The sequence below is a fragment of the Scyliorhinus torazame genome, unplaced genomic scaffold, assembly GCF_047496885.1.
Source record: "Scyliorhinus torazame isolate Kashiwa2021f unplaced genomic scaffold, sScyTor2.1 scaffold_1383, whole genome shotgun sequence".
NCBI lineage: Eukaryota > Metazoa > Chordata > Chondrichthyes > Carcharhiniformes > Scyliorhinidae > Scyliorhinus > Scyliorhinus torazame.
In genome coordinates this window covers 25184-45697 of record NW_027309110.1, presented here as the reverse complement: position 1 = coordinate 45697, position 20514 = coordinate 25184, and the positions used below count along the sequence as shown (strand labels likewise).

At 45.2% G+C, this 20514-nt stretch overlaps 1 protein-coding gene across 2 annotated transcripts; it reads left to right on the top strand.

Annotated features, from left to right (window-relative positions):
* Positions 1–310: 310 nt before the first annotated feature.
* Positions 311–20149, top strand: LOC140407258 (U6 snRNA-associated Sm-like protein LSm5). 2 transcript variants are annotated; one of them, XM_072494882.1, is made up of 5 exons: positions 311–449; positions 1485–1580; positions 4030–4051; positions 4415–4487; positions 19885–20149. In XM_072494882.1, the coding sequence occupies exons 1-5, from the start codon at positions 371–373 to the stop codon at positions 19915–19917; spliced, it is 303 nt and encodes a 100-aa protein (XP_072350983.1). In that variant the 5' UTR covers positions 311–370; the 3' UTR covers positions 19918–20149. The 2 variants fall into 2 exon arrangements, with proteins under 2 accessions (XP_072350983.1, XP_072350984.1); XM_072494883.1 differs by having other exon boundaries at positions 3995–4051.
* Positions 20150–20514: the final 365 nt, after the last annotated feature.

Below are 20514 nucleotides of genomic sequence, written 5' to 3'. Positions count from 1 at the left end.
CCTCCCCTCTCCCCCCCCCCTCCCCCTCCCCCCCCCCCCCCTCCCCCCCCCCCCCCTCCCCCCCCCCCCCCCTCCCCCCCCCCTCCCCCCCCCCTCCCCCCTCCCCCCCCCCCTCCCCCCCCCCTCCCCCCCCCCCCCCTCCTCCCCCTCCTCCCCCTCCTCCCCCCCTCCTCCCCCCCCTCCCCCCCTCCCCCCTCCCCCCTCCCCCCCTCCCCCCTCCCCCCCCCCTCCCCCCTCCCCCCCCCCCCCCCTCCCCTCCCCCCTCTCCTCCCCCCACCCCAATCAGCAATCACTGATTGGCTGCGCTAATGCCATGACGTCATTACGCAGGGCCGCCGGGTGGCTTTCGATTGGACGACGTTGATCCCTTATGACCACGCGTCAAGTTGTTTTGCTCAATGTGAAGATGGCGCTGATCTCGACTAATCCCTCTCAGTTACTGCCACTGGGTAAGAACTGGAGAGTGAGGCAACCGGTGTCGGGAGTATTGTATTTGTGAGATGGCTTTTATCTTAGTAAAGCGGTGGGCTAGGAGAGGAGGAGTTGAGACGTTGGCTGCAATTAGCCCCTAGAAACGGTGCGAGAAACGGAGGAGGCGAAGGTGAAAACTGAGGGCGAGGAGGCTTAGGGTGCCGCGCGCAAATGGTGCGATCAATTAGAGAAATGGAGCGGAATGAGTGAAGAAAAGAATGGGTGAAATGGGAGCGATGGGAATGGATGTTTGAATGTTGGAGAAATGGTGGCAATGATGAGCGAAATGGGGCGGGGTACAGGTTGGGTGAAATAGTGACGGGGAGAGTTGCGTTGGAGATGATACATGTTGAAAGTTAGGATGAAGGAAGAAGGAGAAAAGGGAGAGGAGAGATTGGGGAAGGAAGAAGCAGAGGTAGGAGATGATGGAGAGGGAAAGCAGATATTGATGTGTTTGGAGGAGAGGAGTGGAAGATGAGAAGGGGCATGATGAAAGTGAGGGACCTAGTTGATGAAAGGAATCCTGGGGAGAGATTGTGAGGGGTTAAGGGAATTGACGTAGCGAGGAAGGAGGTGGTAAGGTGGGTGGAAGAGAAGTGGAGGAGGTGGGAAAGGGAGGCTAAAACCTGAGGGAGGGATGAAAAAAAAGTGGCTTCCTCCAGGTGCTCCAATTTCCTTCGCCAGTCCAAAGATGTGCAGGTTAGGTGGGGTTATTTGGATAGGGTGGGAGAGTGAGCCTAGGTAGGATGCCCTTTTGGAGGGTCGGTGCAGACTCAATGTGCCAAATCACCACCTTCTGTACTGTAGGGATTCTATGAAAAGAGAGGAGGTAGAAGTTGAAAGGTGACTGGAGATGCAGTGAAGTGGAAGGCGAGTGAGTATTGGTTCGAAATACTTTGTGCCTTTTGAATAGAAATATGAACAGATCCTAAATAGGTAAGCAGAAGCCTGTGCTTTTAATTGCTGTCCTTTTTTTAAGAAATCTACCTGCAAACTTTTTTCTTCTATTCCAGAGCTGGTGGACAAATGCATTGGATCGCGAATTCATATTGTTATGAAAAATGACAAGGAGATTGTAGGAACACTGCTAGGTTTTGATGATTTTGTCAGTATCCTTTTATCGTTTTCTACGTCAAAACGTCCTGCTTGAAGAATGTATTCACAATTTATGGTTCAGCTGACTAATTCAGCCAACTGGCACAGAAGCAAATGGAGTTCAGAGGTGTGAGGCCACACCTGGAATATTGTGCAGTTTTGGTCTCCTTTTCGGAGGAAGGATGTTCTTACATTCAAGGGAGTGCAGCGAAGGTTTACCAGATTGATTCCATGGATGGCGGGACTGTCATACGAGGAGAGATTAACTAGGTTAGGATTGTTTTTGCTGGGTTCAGAATGAGGGTGGATCTCCTAGAGACATAAAATTCTAACAGGACTAGACAGGGTAGATACAGGGAAGATGTTCTCGATGGTGGGTGTATCCAGAGCCAAGGGTCACAGTCTTAAGGATTCAGGGTAAACCATTTCGGACAGAGATGTGGAGACATTTCTTAACCCAAAGAGTGGTGAGCCTGTGGAATTCATGACCACAGGAAGTAGTTGATGCTAGAACATTGAATATATTCAAGAGGCTGCCAGATATAGCACTTGGGACAAATGGTATCAAATGTTATGGGGAGAAAGCTGGATTAGGCTATCGAGTTGGATGATCGGCCATGATAGTGATAAATGGTGGAGCAGGCTCAAAGGGCCAAAAGGCCTCCTCCTGCTCCAATCTACTATGTATCCTATGTAATGCATTTGGGGAAGGTGAATAAGGCAAAGGAATGCAGAATAAATGATGGGATACTGAGAAATTTAGAGCAAATAAGCAAAGCCATGGCGTATAAACCAAGCTATATACCTTGTGATCTTACATTTTCCTATTTTAAGCCTATTTGGCTTTACATGTGACGCACGTCAGATATATTTGATTCTCGTCTGTACCACTTAAAACTTGCATTTGAATTTTTTTTTAAAGGATTTTTAAAAAGATTATTCAATGTATAATTGTTTATTTTAAGTCAATCATCCACTATTCCATTATTTTAACATGGTCAGAAAGATAAACAAAAAAATAATAATCTTTATTGTCACAAGTTAACATTGAAATAAAGGACAGCATGGTGGCCCAGTGGTTAGCATAGAACATACAATGCAGAAGGAGGCCATTCGGCCCATTGAGTCCGCACTGTAACCCAATAAGTTCTCCCAACTTTTTTTTTGTCACTAAGGGCAATTTATCATGGCCAATCCACCTAACCTGCACGTCTTTGGATTGTGGGAGGAAACCGGAGCACCTGGAGGAAACCCAGGCAGACACTGGGAGAACGTGCAGACTCCGCACAGACAGTGACCCAGCGGGGAATCAAACCTGGGACCCGCGCTGTGAAGCCACAGTGCTATCCACGTGTGCTACCATGCTGCCCACAGCACTGCTGCCTCACGGCGCCGCAGTCCCAAATTTGATCCCGGCACTGGGACACTAACCATGTGGGGTTTGCACATTCTCCCCGTGTTGGCGTTGGTTTTTCCCCCACAACCCAAAGATGTGCAGGATAGGTGGATTGGCCACGCTAAATTGCCCCTTAATTGGAAAAAATGAATTGGGTACTCTTAAATTTATTTTAAAAAACACTGCAATGAAGTTATTGTGAGAAGCCCCTAGTCACCACATTCCGGCACCTGTTCGGGTACATGGAGTGAGAATTTAGAATGTCCAAATTACCTAACAGCACGTCTTTTGGGACTTGTGGGAGGAAACCGGAGCACCTGGATGACGCAAGCCGGGAATTGAAGCTGGGATCCTGGTGCTGTGAGCAACAGTGCTAACCACTTTTCTGCCGTGTCACCCTATTAATCAAAATGGACTATTAATCTAAAATCAATTGTGAGGAGGTTACTACCATCTGATATTCAGGACTGAGTGACCATTTGAAAATGAACAATTCAGAGAACCAGCATGGCTTTGTAAAGGGTCACGCCCTAACATATATTTTAAGAAAGAAACAAACACGGCCGATGAGGAGTATTTATGAATGTTATTTACATGGACAATCAGAAGGCATTCCACATAATAGGTTTAACAAAATTGAATGTCTGATATTGGTGCAACCTATTTGCTTGGATGGGGAATTGGTTAAGATATTGGAGATTGAGTAGGAATAGAATGATAGATGTGGAAAATGATGCTCCCCATGCAGCTGGATAGACTTTCTTCAAACAAAATTGAATCAAAAAATAAAAGTGTGCGTAAAAAGAATGTAGCAGAAATTCAAAGCTTCGGAGTTAGATGCATCCATATGTGAGTATTCCATCACAACCCTCAGTTTCTTGTATTTGGAAGCACCAGTGGTTGTCACTCATTCAGCCAATTTTTATCACTTCAGTAACATTCTTAAAATGGTCACTAAAAATCTGAAAACTGGTGGTCCTCTGAACTTCCAGGATCTACTGGGAATCTAACAGATAATAACCTGACTTTTAGAATGTTCATTTCTTAACTCTAAGCCTTGGATATGGTGCTTGAAGATGTCACGGAATTGTAAGTACTTTTTTATATACACCCTTGTGCTGTTTGGAATTTAGTAGCTGATATGTAAGATTAGCCAACCGTCTGCTTCCAGTGGATGTTGAAAAGTGCAACTTGTAAATTAATTCTAGACATGGTCTGATTTCTCCTTTTAAATACATTTTCAGAATGTTCTGTGGATACCTGACTCCCTCGAAGGGGAATTGAGCTTGTTTTGTATGTCAATTAAAAATGACCAATACTGACACAAACACACCCATAGTATATTCAACAGTTATGGAGGTTTATACCCTCTATTTCACTCCAGTGTAGCATATTCTGGCTTGTAGCTGTTAAACTGCTTAGTTACCGTTTCTCGTTCTTGCTCCTCTAAAGTGAGATCACACCAGAAGGCAGAAGAATCACGAAACTCGACCAAATTTTGTTAAATGGAAACAACATAACAATGGTAAGTAGTGGAATCCAGATGATAAAATTACAAGATGATTTGGTCAGGTTTCTCCAATCTCTGTCTGTTTTTTGGACTTGCAGGAAATGCACAGGCAAAATCTGTTCCTCCAACTACCTTGTTTCTATTACCATTTTACTGTTGAATAATATGCGCAATATGGAGAAATCAGATAGAAGTTACAATCTGGCAGACTTTTAGGCTCCATAAGAATATACTTAGTAAACTGAAATTACTAAATTTCCATGAGTCAATTTGGTATGTTTAGATCACGCCAATATTATCTGAAGACATAGAATTGCATAGTATCTATAGCACAGAAACATACCATTTGTACCAACAAGTCCATGGTGCTGTTTCTACTGCCTCCCATCTCCTCTGTCTCTCCATCAACTCTCTTCATTCTCCATTGTAAATTTGTCTAACTTCTCCTGAAATGCATATATACTATGCACCTGAAGAACTCCGTGCATGGTAGCACAGTGGTTAGCACAGTTGTTTCCAGCTCCAGGGTCCCAGGTTTGATTCCCGGCTTGGGTCACTGTGCAGGGTCTGTACGTTCTCCCCGTGTCTGCTTGGGTTTCCTCCAGGTGCTCCAGTTTCATCCCACAGTCAAAAGATGTGCAGGTTAGGTGGATTGGCCATGCTAAATTGCCCTCCATGTTCAAAACGGTTGGCTGGGGTTACTGGGTGACAGGGTGAAGGTGTGGGTTTAAGTAGGGTGATCATTTCAAGGGCCAGTGCAGACTCGATGGGCCGAATGGCCTCCTTCTGCACTGTAAATTCTATGATTCTATCTGAGCGCCATAACCAGACCCTTCCGTAGATCCCTGTGCCAGGTGCCATCGAGTGTACGTGGCCTGATTGCGACTCATTTCCCTTTTCTCTTTGACATTAGACAGAGTCTTGTGCCTGGGGTCTGTGGGGGTCAGGATCTGGACCCCGGGAATAGGGTCCGGGACCGCTGCCTCAACTCCCTCTAGCGTATGGTACTGGTGATTGTTTTGTGAGCTAAATGCCTTCATTTGGTTCACATGGTGCCAGCTGGATTTCCCGGAATCCATCAATACCCGGTAAATGAATGGGCTTGCCTTATCTATCACCGGGTAGGGTCCTGCGTATCTGGGGAATAAGAATGTGCCCAGCTAGAATACTTGGAGCATTATCATCTGCCGACTTCGTACTCCACGAGGTTCACCTTGCCTTCAAACTATACCTTACTCTGTTTCTTTCTTCCCATTTTAACGGCTGCTGCTAGCTGTGCGGCTAGAACATTTTCCACCAGTATTTTGACAACAGTCTCATGGCTAAGGGCTGCGAGCTCAGGTTTGGATAAATCCAGCCTTAGCAGGGCTTTGGTCCCTGTCATGAGCACATGTTGGGTCAATCCGGTGAAACTGGAAACTGAGTTCTGCATTATCATGAGGACAAATGGCAGGACTTGGTTCCAAGTATGATTGTTCTGCTGGACGGTCTTACAGATCATTTCTTTGAGTGTACGATTCATCCTTACCACTATCCAGCTGGATTGAGGATGGAAAGCAATGTGGAATTTTTGTTTCATTCCAGTAACCTCATTACCTGTTGCATCACGTGGGCGGTGAAATGAGTGCCTTGGTCCGAAATATGACCAGGATGTATTTCTAACCTCCTGTGCCGGGCAGTAGGGGACCGATGTATTCAATCTGCAGATTTATCCAGGGGCCTTCTACGGACTGGGTGTGTCTCAGTTCTTCCTTATGGGTATATTTGTCGGGATTGTATTGGATGCAGACTGTGGAGTTTTCGACGTAATGCGACATGCTTTTGTCCATGTCTGGCCACCAGCACAATCCCTTAATTCGCCCACCTGTGGCTCCTGTCCCTTGGTGGCGCTGGACATTGTGGTTTTGATAAATAATTTGGTTGCCGTCTTTAGTTGGTACCACATGCTGGCTATCCTTGAGGACTAGCTCGTCCTTTTCTGTAATGGTTTCCTGCCACTTATCAAAGGAGGCAGGGCGTGCTCCTTCCTGAATCTGCTTTAGGTCTTGGTTACTGCTTTGAGCTTGTTTAAAGGCCTTGACCTGAGTTTGATTAATGGGGGTCGCCATGGTTTCCCCTCCCGGATGCCCTGCTTGGCCAATTCATCTGCCCTTATGTTCTCAATTGGGGAAGTTTTATGGTGGGCCTTAACTTTAATAATGTTGTACTCATGGCTTTGGGCAGTCTGAATAAATATATTTATTCAGGTGTGCAGATGGTAAAGGTTTTCTGTCTGCCAAGAAGAATCCTCAACCTTCCAAAGGTGGCAGGAAGTCAAGTAAACTATTGCAGACATGCATGTTGTCCATGTGTATGTCTGTCGGTGTGGGGAACTAGCCAGGCTGGCTGACCACGTAAGCTACGGCTGCTCACTCTGCAGCCTGAGTACTGATCTGGGTGGGAAGCTTTACAGAGGCATGTCTTCAACATAGATGCCACATCCTGTTCCTGACTTCCAAGAGGATCTATTTACAAATACTTTTAGGCCTGTTTGTCTGCTTCCTTGGGGCCTCCCCCCTTCTGTTTCGGAACAAATGGGGCAATTTATTGCCATTACTTGGCACTCATGTGTAGCTCAAGTTGGGCACAAGGAAGGTGGGGGTCGGGTACATTTCACTGCGATGTTGTGCCCCTGGAGCATGAAAGTACAGCGCTATACCGTTTTGACTAACCGCCCCGTCCTTAATCTGGCCATCTAGAATACCTATGGGTGTGCTCTGTGAGAATGGTCAATGGATTTAGGCAAAAAGATGTAACTGAAATATTGTACCGCCCAGGTAACCACTTAAAAGTGCTTTTCGCACACTGAGAAACACTGTTCAACTGGGGTTAGGAGCTGGGAGGCATAGGCCACCGGCCCGAGATTCCCATGGCACTCCTGCAGAAGTACGGTTGCATGTGTGCTGTCAGTGGCCGCTACTTCCAGCGCAAAGGGAGGCCTCGGTTAGGTACTTGTAGTGCTGGGGTCTGTGAGGCTGGCTGGTGCACTCCCACAGGGCATTTTTCTTCAGGCGGTCTGAAAGGACATATGTCGATAGGACGTATGTCCAAGGATACATATCCATTCGAAAGGACAGGCAGATAGGCAAAGGGGGTGGGGTTGCATTGTTAGTAAGGAATGAAGTTAAATCAATAGCAAGGAGCAAAATAGGATCAGAAGGCATAGAATCTCTGTGGGTAGAGTTGAGGAATCGCAAAGGTAAAAAGACCCTGGTGGGAGTTATGTACTGGCCCCCGAGCAGTAGTCAGGATGTGGGGCAGAAAATAAATCAAGAGATAGAAAAGGCATGTAAAAAAGGCAATATTACAATAATCATGGGGGACTTCAATATGCAGGTGGACTGGGAAAATCAGATTGATAGTGGATCCTAAGAAAAGGTATTTGTGGAATGTCTAAGAAATGTTTTTTGGAGCAGCTTGTGACAAAATTTACCCTGCAGTTTGAGAGGGAGAAGCTGCAATCAGATGTAACGGTATTACAATTAAATAAGACATGAGGGAGGAGCTGGCCAGAGTTGATTGGAAAAGGAGCCTAGCAGGGAAGACAGTGGAAAAGCAATGGCAGGAGCTTTGGGGGGTTATTAGGGAGGCACAACAGAAATTCATCTCAAGGACAAGGCATTCATGGCTGACGAGGGATATCAAGGACAGCATAAAAGCTAAAGAAAAAGCATACAACGTGGTGAGGATTAGTGGGAAGCCAGAGGATTGGGAAGCCTTTAAAAGCGAGCAGAGGACAACCAAAAAAAGCAATAAGGAGGGAGAAGGTGAAGTATGAGTGCAAGCAAGCTAGTAACAGAAGGAAGATAGGAAGAGTTTTTTTCAATGTATAAAATGTAAGAGAGACAAAAATAGACATTGGACCACTGGAAAATGTGGCTGCAGAAGTAATAATGGGAAACCAAGAAATAGCAGATGAACTGAATAGTTACTTTGCATCAGTCTTCACGGTGGAAGATACCAGTGGGATGCCAGAGCTCCAGGAGAACCGGGGGCAGAGGTGAGTACAATGACCATTACTCAATAGGAGGTTCTGGGGAAACTGAAAGGTCTGAAGGTGGATAAGTCACCTGGACCAGATGGACTACATCCCAGGGTCCTAAAAGAGATAGCTGAGGAAATTTTGGCAGCATTGGTGATGATCTTCCAGGAATCACTGGAGTTAGGAAGAGTCCCAGAGGACTGGAAGGTGGCTAACATAAGAAGGGAGGGAGGCAGAAGACGGAAATTTATAGGCCAGTTAGCCTGACTTTGGTCATTGGTAAGATTTTAGAGTGTTGTTAAAGATGAGATCGCGGAGTACTTGGAAGTGCACGGTAAAATAGGACTGAGTCAGCACGGCTTTGTCAAAGGGAGGTCGTGTCTGACAAATCTGTTAGTTCTTTGAGGCGGTAATAAGGAAGTTAGACAAAGGATAGCCAGTGGATGGGCTTTATTTAGATTTCCAAAAGGCCTTTGACAAGGTGCCGCATAGGATATTGTTAAATAAGTTAAGAGCTCATGGTGTTCAGGGTAAGATCCTGACATGGATAGAGGATTGGCTGACTGCAGAAGGCAGAGAGTGGGGATAAAGGGGTCTTTTTCAGGATGGCAGCAGATGACTCGTGGTGTGCCTCAGAGGTCTGTGCTGGGACCACAACTTTTTACAATATACATTAATGATCTGGAAGAAGGAACTGAAGGCACTGTTGCTTAGTTTGCAGATGGTAAAAGATCTGTAGAGGGCCAGGTAGTATTGAGGAAGCAAGGGGGCTGCAGAAGGATTTGGACAGGCTAGGAGAGTGGGCAATGAAGTGCCAAATAAAATGCCATGTGGAAAAGAGAGGTCATGCACTTTGGACGGAGGAATTTAGGCATAGACTATTTTCTAAATGGGGAAATGCTCAGGAAATCAGAAGCACAAAGGGACTTGGGAGTCCTTGTTCACGATTGTCTTAAGGTGAATGTGGAGGTTCAGCCGGCAGTTAAGAAGGCAAATGCAATGTTAGCATTCATGTCAAGAACAAAGAACAGTACAGCACCGTACCGTACAGGCCCTTCAGCCCACGATGTTTCGACCATTTATCCTAATCTAAGATCAACCTAACCTACACCCCTTCAATTTACTGCTGTCCATGTGCCTGTCTAAGAAAAATGTCCCTAATGACTCTGACTCCACCACCTCTGCTGGCAGTGCATTCCACGCACCCACCACACTGTGTAAAGAACCTACCTCTGACGTCTCCCCTATTCCTTCCTCCAATCACCTTAAAATCTGACGTCTCCCCTATTCCTTCCTCCAATCACCTTAAAATTATGTCCCCTCGTGACCGCCATCTCCACCCTGGGGAAAAGTCTCTGACGATCCACTCTATCCATGCCTCTCATCATCTTGTACACCTCTATCAAGTCACCTCTCTGATTTCTTCGCTCCAGTGAGAAAAGTCCTAGCTCCCTCAACCTTTCTTCATAAGACATGCCCTCCATTCCAGGCAGCATCCTATACTCTCTCCAAAGCATCCACATCCTTCCTATAATGAGGTGACCAGAACTGGACACACTATTCCAAGTGTGGTCTAACTAGAGTTTTATAAAGCTGCAGCAAAAACTCAATCCCCCTGTTTAATGAAAGCCAACACATCATCCGCCTTCTTAACAGCCCTATCAACCTGGGTGGCAACTTTGAGGGATCCATGTACGTGGACCCCAAGATCCCTCTGTTCCTCCACACTTCCAAGAATCCTGCCTTTAACCCTGTATTCAGCATTCAAATCCGACCTTCCAAAATGAATCACTTCACATTTATCAAGGTTGAACTCCATCTGCCACTTCCCAGCCCAGCTCTGCATCCTGTCAATCTCCTGTTGTAACCTGCAATAACCCTCAACACTATCTACAACTCCCCCAACCTTCGTGTCATCGGCAAACTTACTAACTCACCCTTCCACTTCCTCATCCAAGTCATTTATAAAAACCACAAAGAGCAGAGGTCCCAGAACTGATCCTTGCGGGACTGTACTGGTCAACGACCTCCAGGCGGAATACTTTCCATCTGCTACCACTTGCTGTCTTTCAGCCAACCAATTCTGCAAGCAGACAGCCAAATTTCCCTGTATCCCATGCCACCTAACTTTCTGAATGAGCCTACCATGGAGAACCTTATGAAATCCCTTACAGAAATCCATATACATCACATCCAATGCCTGACCTTCATTAATGTGTCTCGTCACATCCTCAAATAATTCAATGAGGCTTGTGAGGCATGACCTGCCCCTCACAAAGCCATGCTGACTATCTTTAATCAAACTATGTTTTACTAAATAATCATAAATCCTATCTGTCAGAATCCTTTCCAGTATTGTGCTGACAGACGCAAGACTGATGCGTCTGTAATTCCCAGCGATTTCCCTATTCCCTTTCTTGAACAGGGGAACAACATTCGCCTCCCTCCAATCATCCGGTACTACTCCAGTGGAGAGTGAGGACGCAAAGATCATCGCCAACGGCGCAGCAATCTCCTCCCTCGTGTCCCGTAGTAACCTTGGTTATATCCCCTCAGGCCCAGGAGACTTATCTATCCTGATGCTTTTCAAAATTTCCAGCCTTCTTACTATCAACCAGTTTGAGTCTATTAACCTGGTTCACACTGTTCTCATGGGCAACAAGGTCCCTCTCTCTCATGAATACTGAAGCAAAGTATTCATTTAGGGCCTCCCCCATCTCCTCAGACTCTAGGCACAAGTTCCCTCCACTATCCCTGATCATCCTCTTATTTTTCACAAAAGTGTAGAACGCCTTGGGGTTTTCCCTAATCCTTCCCGCCAGGGCTTTTTCATGCCCTCTTCGAACTCCTCAATCCATTTTTGAGTTCCTTCCTGGCGACCTTGTCACTCTCTAGAGCCGAGTCAGATGCTTGCTTCCTCAACCTTTTGTAAGCTTCCTTCCTCGTCTCAGTGGGACAAAACTATTCAGCACTCACAGCAAGTGCTCCTTAAACAACCCCCACATTACTGTTGTGCATTTACCCAAGAACAATTAGAACATAGAACAATACAGCGCAGTACAGGCCCTTCGGCCCACGATGTTGCACCGAAACAAAAGCCATCTAACCTACACTATGCCATTATCATCCATATGTTTATCCAATAAACTTTTAAATGCCCTCAATGTTGGCGAGTTCACTACTGTAGCAGGTAGGGCATTCCACGGCCTCACTACTCATGTTCCCACTTTATGCTCCTCAGCTCCTGTCTAATAGCAGTATAATTTCCCCTTCCCCAATTACATACCTTACCATACTATGTGTTCCTATACCTCTCCATGACCATGGTAAAGGTCAAGGAGCTGTGGTCACTGTCACCGAAATGCTCTCCTACCGAGACATCTGACACCTGGCCTGGATTCGTTGCCGAGCACCAAGTCCAATATGGCCTCCCCCCTAGTCGGCCTATCTACATATTGATTCAGGAATCCTTTACTGTACACACCTGACAAAATCTACTCCATCCAAACCATTTGCACTAAGGAGGTTCTGGTCAATATTAGGGAAGTTGAAGTCACCATGACAACAACTCTGTTACTTCTGCACTTTTCCAAGATCTGCTGCCCAATCTGTTCCTCTATCTCTCTCTCTCAATCCACCTCTATTGGGGGGCTATAGAAAAGTCCCAATAAAGTGACTGCTCCTTTCTTGTTTCTGACTTCCACCCATACTGACTCAGTAGACAAACCCTCCTCAACTACCTCCTTTTCTGCAGCTGTGGTGCACTCGCTAATTAACAGTGCCACTCCCCCTCCTCTTTTACCTCCCTCCCTATTCTTCTGAAAACATCTAAACCCCGGAACATCTAAAGAGGGCTAGAATACAAGACCAGGGATGTTCATCTGAGGCTGTATAAGGCTCTGGTCAGACCCCATTGAGTATTGTGAGCAGTTTCAGGCCCCGTATCTAAGGAAGGATGCGCTGGCCTTGGAGAGGGTCCAGAGGAGGTTCACAAGAATGACCCCTGGAATGAAGAACTTGTCGTATGAGGAATGGCTGAGGACTCTGGGTCTGTACTCATTGGAGTTCAGAAGGATGAGTAGGGATCTTATTGAAACTTACAGGATACTGCGAGGCCTGGATAGAGTGGATGTGGAGAGGATGTTTCCACTTGTCGGAAAAACTAGAACCAGAGGACACCATCTCAGACTAAAGGGACAATCCATTAAAACAGATGAGGAGGAATTTCTTCAGCCAGAGAGTGGTGAATTTGTGGAACTCTTTGTTGCAGAAGGCTGTGGAGGCCAGATCACTGAGTGTCTTTAAGACAGAGATAGATAGGTTCTTGATTAATAAGGGGATCAGGGGTTATGGGGAGAAGGCAGGCGAATGGGGATGAGAAAATATCAGCCATGATTGACTGGTGGAGCAGACTCGATGGGCTGAGTGGCCTAATTCTGCTCTTATGGTCTTATGGAAAGGGGGGCAGCTTTGGTGGCAAAACTATTGATGTGGTTTTAGCAGTACCCCACCAAGCCTAGAAAGGAGTGCAATGAGCTCACTTCCTTTGGCAGAGGAAGGCGTGTTACCGACTCAATCCGCTTCTTTTCTATTTTGTGCTTCTCTCGGTCACCACTGTCCCCGAGTATGAGATTTGTGATCTCATAATCTGGGCTTTCTTGGGGTTGATTTTTAGGCTGAGCATAGTGAGGAGGTTCAACAATTCCTTCAACCGTTTAAGATGTTCCCCTCTGGTTTCGGCCTGGAGAAGATCGTCTACATACTGAACCAAACATATGGCTTTTGAAAAGCCTTCCAGACCCTTTATGAGTACCTGGTGAAATATAGAGGGTGAGTTATGGAAGCCCTGTGGCAAGCATGTCCAAGTATATTGCTGCTCCTGAAAGTTAAGGCAAACTTGTACTAGCATTGCCGGTCTAGGGGAATCGACCAGAAGCCGTTGTGAGGTCCAGCACCGTGAAGTACTTGGCTTGTGGGGCCTGACTCATCCTGGCTTCAGAGCTAGCTTCTCCCTGGGGGCTGTGATTCTGGTTGTTGGTTCATAGATACATAGACGATAGGAGCAGGAGGAGGCCTTTTGGCCCTTTGAGCCTGCTCTGCCATTAATCACAATCATGGTTGATCAACAAAGAACCAAGAAATGTACAGCACAGGAACAGGCCCTTCGGCCCTCCAAGCCCGTGCCGACCATGCTGCCCGACTAAACTACAATCTTCTCCACTTCCTGGGTCCGTATCCCTCTATTCCCATCCTATTCATATATTTGTCAAGATGCCCCTTTAAATGTCCCTATCGTCCCTGCTTCCACTACCTCCTCCGGTAGCGAGTTCCAGGCACCCACTACCCTCTGCGTAAAAAAACTTGCCTCGTACATCTACTCTACACCTTGCCCCTCTCACCTTAAACCTATGCCTCCTAGTAATTGACCCCTCTACCCTGGGGAAAAGCCTCTGACTATCCACTCTGTCTATGCCCCTCATAATTTTGTAGACCTCTATCAGGTCTCCCCTCAACCTCCTTCGTTCCAGTGAGAACAAACCGAGTTTATTCAACCGCTCCTCATAGCTAATGCCCTCCATACCAGGCAACATTCTGGTAAATCTCTTCTGCACCCTCTAAAGCCTCCACATCCTTCTGGTCGTGTGGCGACCAGAATTGAACACTATACTCCAAGTGTGGCCTAACTAAGGTTCTATACAGCTGCAACATGACTTGCCAATTCATCCAACTCAATAGCCTAATCCTGCTTTCTCCCCATAACCTTTGATTCCATTTGCCCCAAGTGCTATATCTAGCCGCCCCTTGAATATATTGAATGTTTTAGCATCAACTATTTCCTGTGGTAATGAATTCCACAGGCTCGCCACTCTCTGGGTGAAGAAAAGTCTCCTCAACTCTGTCTGAAATGGTTTACTGTGAATCGTCAGACTGTGACCCCTGATTCTGGGCACACCCACCACAGGGAACATCTTCCCTGCATCTACCCTGTCTAGTCCTGTTAGAATTTTATAAGTCTCAATGAGACCTCCACTCATTCTTCTGAAATCCAGCGAGAACAATCCTAACCTAGTCAATTTCTCCTCATATGACAGTCCCGCCATCCCTGCATTCAGTCTGGTAAACCTTCACTGCACTCCCTCGAGAGTAAAAACATCTGTCCTCCGAAAATAAGACCCAAACCGCATACAATGCAGTTCCCATCTCATTTGCCTACGCTTATTATGGCCATCCACTGGGTCCCCTCTGTCATATCCTACAGCAGTTGAAATTGCCACCTTCATTTCTTCTGCGGTACCCCGGCTACATTTTGGGCTTGACTAACTAGTGTGGCCTAACTAAGGTTCTATACAGCTGCAACATGACTTGCCAATTCTTATACTCAATGCCCCGGCCAATGAAGGCAAGCATGCCGTATGCCTTCTTGACTACCTTCTCACCTGTGTTGCCCCTTTCAATGACCTGTGGACCTGTACTCCTAGATCTCTTTGACTTTCAATACTCTTGAGGGTTCTACCATTCACTGTATATTCCCGACCTGCATTAGACCTTCCAAAATGCATTACCTCACATTTGTCCGGATTAAACTCCATCTGCCATCTCTCCACCCAAGTCTCCAAACAATCTAAATCCTGCTGTATCCTCTGACAGTCCTCATCGCTATCCGCAATTCCACCAACCTTTGTGTCGTCTGCAAACTTACTAATCAGACCAGTTAAATTTTCCTCCAAATCATTTATATATACTACAAAGAGCTAAGGTCCCAGCACTGATCCCTGTGGAACACCACTGGTCACAGCCTTCCAATTAGAAAAGCATCCTTCCATTGCTACTCTCTGCCTTCTATGACCTAGCCAGTTCTGTATCCACCTTGCTAGCTCCCAACTGATCCCGTGTGACTTCACCTTTTGTACTAGTCTACCATGGGGGACCTTGTCAAAGGACTTACTGAAGATATATATAGACAAAATCCACTGCCCTACCTGCATCAATCATCTTAGTGACCTCCTCGAAAAACCCTATCAAGTTAGTGAGACACTACCTCCCCTTCACAAAACCATGCTGCCTCTCACTAATACGTCCATTTGCTTCCAAATGGGAGTAGATCCTGTCTCGAAGAATTCTCTCCAGTAATTTCCCTACCACTGAAGTAAGGCTCACCGACCTATAGTTCCCAGGATTATCCTTGCTACCCTTCTTAAACAGAGGAACAACATTGGCTATTCTCCAGTCCTCCGGGACATCCCCTGAAGACAGTGAGGATCCAAAGTTGATCAACAAAGAACAAAGAAATGTACAGCACAGGAACGGGCCCTTCGGCCCTCCAAGCCCGTGCTGACCATGCTGCCCGACTAAACTACAATCTTCTACACTTCCTGGGTCCGTATCCTTCTATTCCCATCCTATTCATATATTTGTCAAGATGCCCCTTTAAATGTCCCTATCGTCCCTGCTTCCACTACCTCCTCCGGTAGCGAGTTCCAGGCACCCACTACCCTCTGCGTAAAAAACTTGCCTCGTACATCTACTCTACACCTTGCCCCTCTCACCTTAAACCTATGCCTCCTAGTAATTGACCCCTCTACCCTGGGGAAAAGCCTCTGACTATCCACTCTGTCTATGCCCCTCATAATTTTGTAGACCTCTATCAGGTCTCCCCTCAACCTCCTTCGTTCCAGTGAGAACAAACCGAGTTTATTCAACCGCTCCTCATAGCTAATGCCCTCCATATCAGGCAACATTCTGGTAAATCTCTTCTGCACCCTCTCTAAAGCCTCCACATCCTTCTGGTAGTGTGGCGACCAGAATTGAACACTATACTCCAAGTGTGGCCTAACTAAGGTTCTATACAGCTGCAACATGACTTGCCAATTCATCCAACTCAATAGCCTAATCCTGCTTTCTCCCCATAACCTTTGATTCCATTTGCCCCAAGTGCTATATCTAGCCGCCCCTTGAATATATTGAATGTTTTAGCATCAACTATTTCCTGTGGTAATGAACTCCACAGGCTCGCCACTCTCTGGGTGAAGAAAAGTCTCCTCAACTCTGTCTGAAATGGTTTACTGTGAATCGTCAGACTGTGACCCCTGATTCTGGGCACACCCACCACAGGGAACATCTTCCCTGCATCTACCCTGTCTCGTCCTGTTAGAATTTTATAAGTCTCAATGAGACCTCCACTCATTCTTCTGAAATCCAGCGAGAACAATCCTAACCTAGTCAATTTCTCCTCATATGACAGTCCCGCCATCCCTGCATTCAGTCTGGTAAACCTTCACTGCACTCCCTCGAGAGTAAAAACATCTGTCCTCAGAAAATAAGACCCAAACCGCATACAATGCAGTTCCCATCTCATTTGCCTACACTTATTCTGGCCATCCACTGGGTCCCCTCTGTCATATCCTACAGCAGTTGAAATTGCCACCTTCATTTCTTCTACGGTACCCCGGCTACATTTTGGGCTTGAGGTGGAGCGTATCGCTGGAACTAAAAACATTTAAGATCAGTTTTACCTCCTGTACATCATCTAACCCATGTAAAACACTCTTGTGTTTTCGAAGAAGGCATTTGGATCCCCTGTTGGTTCAAATACCAAATTGCTTTAGCGATGTCGATGAATTATGCTGCGGTGAAAGCCCAGAGGAGATTTGTGAGAAATGTTCAAAATCCTGAAGGGACTGGACAGAGTGGATAAGGAGGAACTTCCTGCTTGTAAAAGGATCAAGAACGAGAGGGTACAGATGTAAAGTGATTTGCAAAATAAGAAAATATGATGGGAGGAAAACATTTTTTTTCAAGTTTGTGGATTGCACGGCCTGGAAGTGTGGTGGAGGTAGGTCCAATTGAATGATTCAAGAGGGGCAATAGATGATTTCTTGAAGAGAAACGATGATGTGGAGATGCTGGCATTGGACTGGGGTGAGTACAGTAAGAAGTCCAACAGGTTTGTTTCAAATCACTAGCTTTTGGAGCACAGCTCCTTCCTCAGGCGAATGAAGAGGTTGAGTGGAACATTATACAAAGATATGGGGAAAAGGCTGGTAGAATAGCACCAAACCATGATGGTTATTTGAGAGCCAGTGGAGACACGATGAGCCCCCTCCTATGCCATAACAATTCTGTGTTTCTCTGATTGTGCTGCCTCTGGCAGGACATGACTTATTCAGGGATGGTGATGATTGGGACATAGTCATGTTCACTGAGGCATACCTTCCAGACAATGGCAGGCTGTTGCTTGACCAGTCTGTGGGACGGCCTCCCAATGTTTGGTTACAAGTCGCCACCAGATGTTAGTAAGGAGGACTTTGTGGGGGTGATGAGGCTGGGTGTTCCATTGTTTCCAGTGCCTAGGTCGTTGCCAGTTTCAATCTTCATCAACATTTTTTTTAAAAAAAAGAGTAGCAAATTCATTTTTTTTCCAATTGAGGGGTTATTTAGCGTGGCCAATTCACCTACCCTGCACATCTTTTTTAGGTTGTGGGGGTGAAACCCACGCAAACATGGGGAGAATGTGCAAACTCCACACTGACAGTGACCCAGAGCCGGGATCAAACCTGGGACCTCAGTGCCATGAGGCAGCAGGGATAACCACTGCGTCACCGTGCTGCCCTTCATCAACATTTCGAACCAATGGAATGGCTTGCACAATTTGATACAACTAAATGTCATACTGGGCTATTTCAGCAGGGCATTTAAGAGACATTGCTGTGGGTTTGGAGTCACACGAAGGCAGAAATGCAGATTTTCTTCACAAATGGACATTGGTGAACAAGATGGGGGTTATTCTTTATGACCGTTGACAATGGTTTCATTATTGAGATTAGCTTTGAATTTCAGAATTTAGTGAATTTGCATTCCACCAGATGGGATTCAAACCAGTGTCCACAGAGCATTAGCCTGGGCATCGATTCCCAGTCTAATGGCATTACCACTATGCCACTGCCTCCCCCAGTAATGTTTTCCCTATTCTTCTGCTTGTGGTCATATGTCTTCTGTTGGATTCAACAATTATAGAGGGAGTCCTTAAAATATTATCGAATATTTACTGGAAAAAAATGATTCTTAAATTATTGAATTTGTAGAAATATGAGTAAGTTATAAAATTGACCGAACCTTTGAATCCTCTCCATGACTGTATCAAATGTTGCAGAAAATGTACTGCACAAAAGCAATATGAGGGTACGTACAACGAGTTTGAAACAATCTCGTATATGAGACCAGACATGACATAGGGAGTTTGTACGTGGGACATGAGTCGTGGGAAAGATAATTGAATTTGGAGTAATTGGTTAATTAGACATTAATCAATCGCCTGTTAAATGACTGGCACTTTCCTGAACGAATCAAAGGGGTCTCGGCTGAGAATTAGGACCAATTAAGGGGCTAAACCCAGATAAGGATTCCCTTAAGAATGTGATTCGTTTGACTGATTAGAGAGAAGAATTTTAGCTGTTGGAGATCCTTGAAGCATTTGTGAAAATTACTTTTAAAAGGGCCTTTTTTTGAAATGACTTTGTTAATTTGTAAATCTGGAGTCACTATTATTTTGAAGTTTTTGCTTTCACTCTTCAGTGTATCAAGGACATTTCAATGTACTCACAGAAAAGTTTTTGATTTAATTTTGTGCAAATAAATTCTTAAAAGAAATAAAACTGCTTTGTATACCTATTCAACCGGACTAAGACCTTGTCTATGAGCGAGAGATGAGGGGAATCTTACACCTTCTAATCTCATTATGTCATTTTCATTTGATCTGCTGGTAGAGACTGAAGAATGCAAATTGTTCAAAGTTTGTTATTTCTGTCACTTGTGATATCCAGCCCATTCCTTAGTAGCCGAGTTATAATCTCAACTTTAATTTTTATGTACCTGTAAAATATTTAGCATCTATATGCCTTGACTATTTAATTTCATAGTTTCTCTCTGCCTTTCTAATTGTTTGTTTGATTTCTCACCCAGTCTCTTTATATTATCCCACTGCATATCCCATCCTACATTCCCCTGCTACATGTACAATTTGGGTAATGGCCTCTTTTTCATTGTCCTTAATTCAAGGGTTCCTAAACTGTGGGTCCCAGTGGGATTGTGAGCAGGATTTTGGCATCACAAGCTCCGAGGAAGTAGTGGAGGCCCTGGAGCTCGGATTGTTCCAGGCCAACATTTTTGCTGGTTAAAAAGCCAAATTTCAATAGATAATGCGCAGAGTTTCTATACAAGTTCATGAGCTCAAATATATATAAATTGTCTGTCACCTGGGGATGCAGATTGTACCTTGTAACCAAGGTTTATGGGTTAATGTCTCTACCTGTAATTTATCAATTGTAATAAATAATGGAGATGGTGACAACTAGTCAAAGTTACTTGTATAACTCTCTTCTTTCAACATTCCAGCTTATTCCTGGTGGTGAAGGTCCTGAAGTATGAATGGAGCCCCTGACTAAGTGGATTTGAGTTTCTCCGACTTTTGTTTCCTTATGTTCACTTCTGTTTTTTGACTTTTTTTTAAGAGTTTATTTTTGTCTGAATTTCCAGACAGTTACATTTACTTTGTATGTAGAAGGAAATGTCTCAGAAGTGAGGTGAATCATGGTTTAATGTATGAAAGACTTGATTTATTTTTTAAAAAGAAAAAATAAAAGTGATTAATTTTTTGGTTTCGGTTTATCTTGTGCGCAATTTGTAAGTAGCTAGACTATTTGTTCCATAATTTATCATAGTCCCAGATATCCTATTGGCCTTGCCAGGCCATTATTATCTTGCACTGCCAGCAGTTTGCAGCACAACATTAATTGAAGAGTAACCACAAATTCCCACACTTAACAAAAGGTGATTTGCTCCAGCAAAATCTAAATCTATGGTCTGGGGAGGAGGGGCAGCAAGAAGATGTTGCCCATGTCTGAATGAAACAGGAGATAGTTCAGACACCAGATGAAATAAAAAAAATTGAGAGGTATTTGATATGTTGACTATAATTACAGTTAGATCACTATTAGATAGTGATGCATCCAAAGATACTGAGGG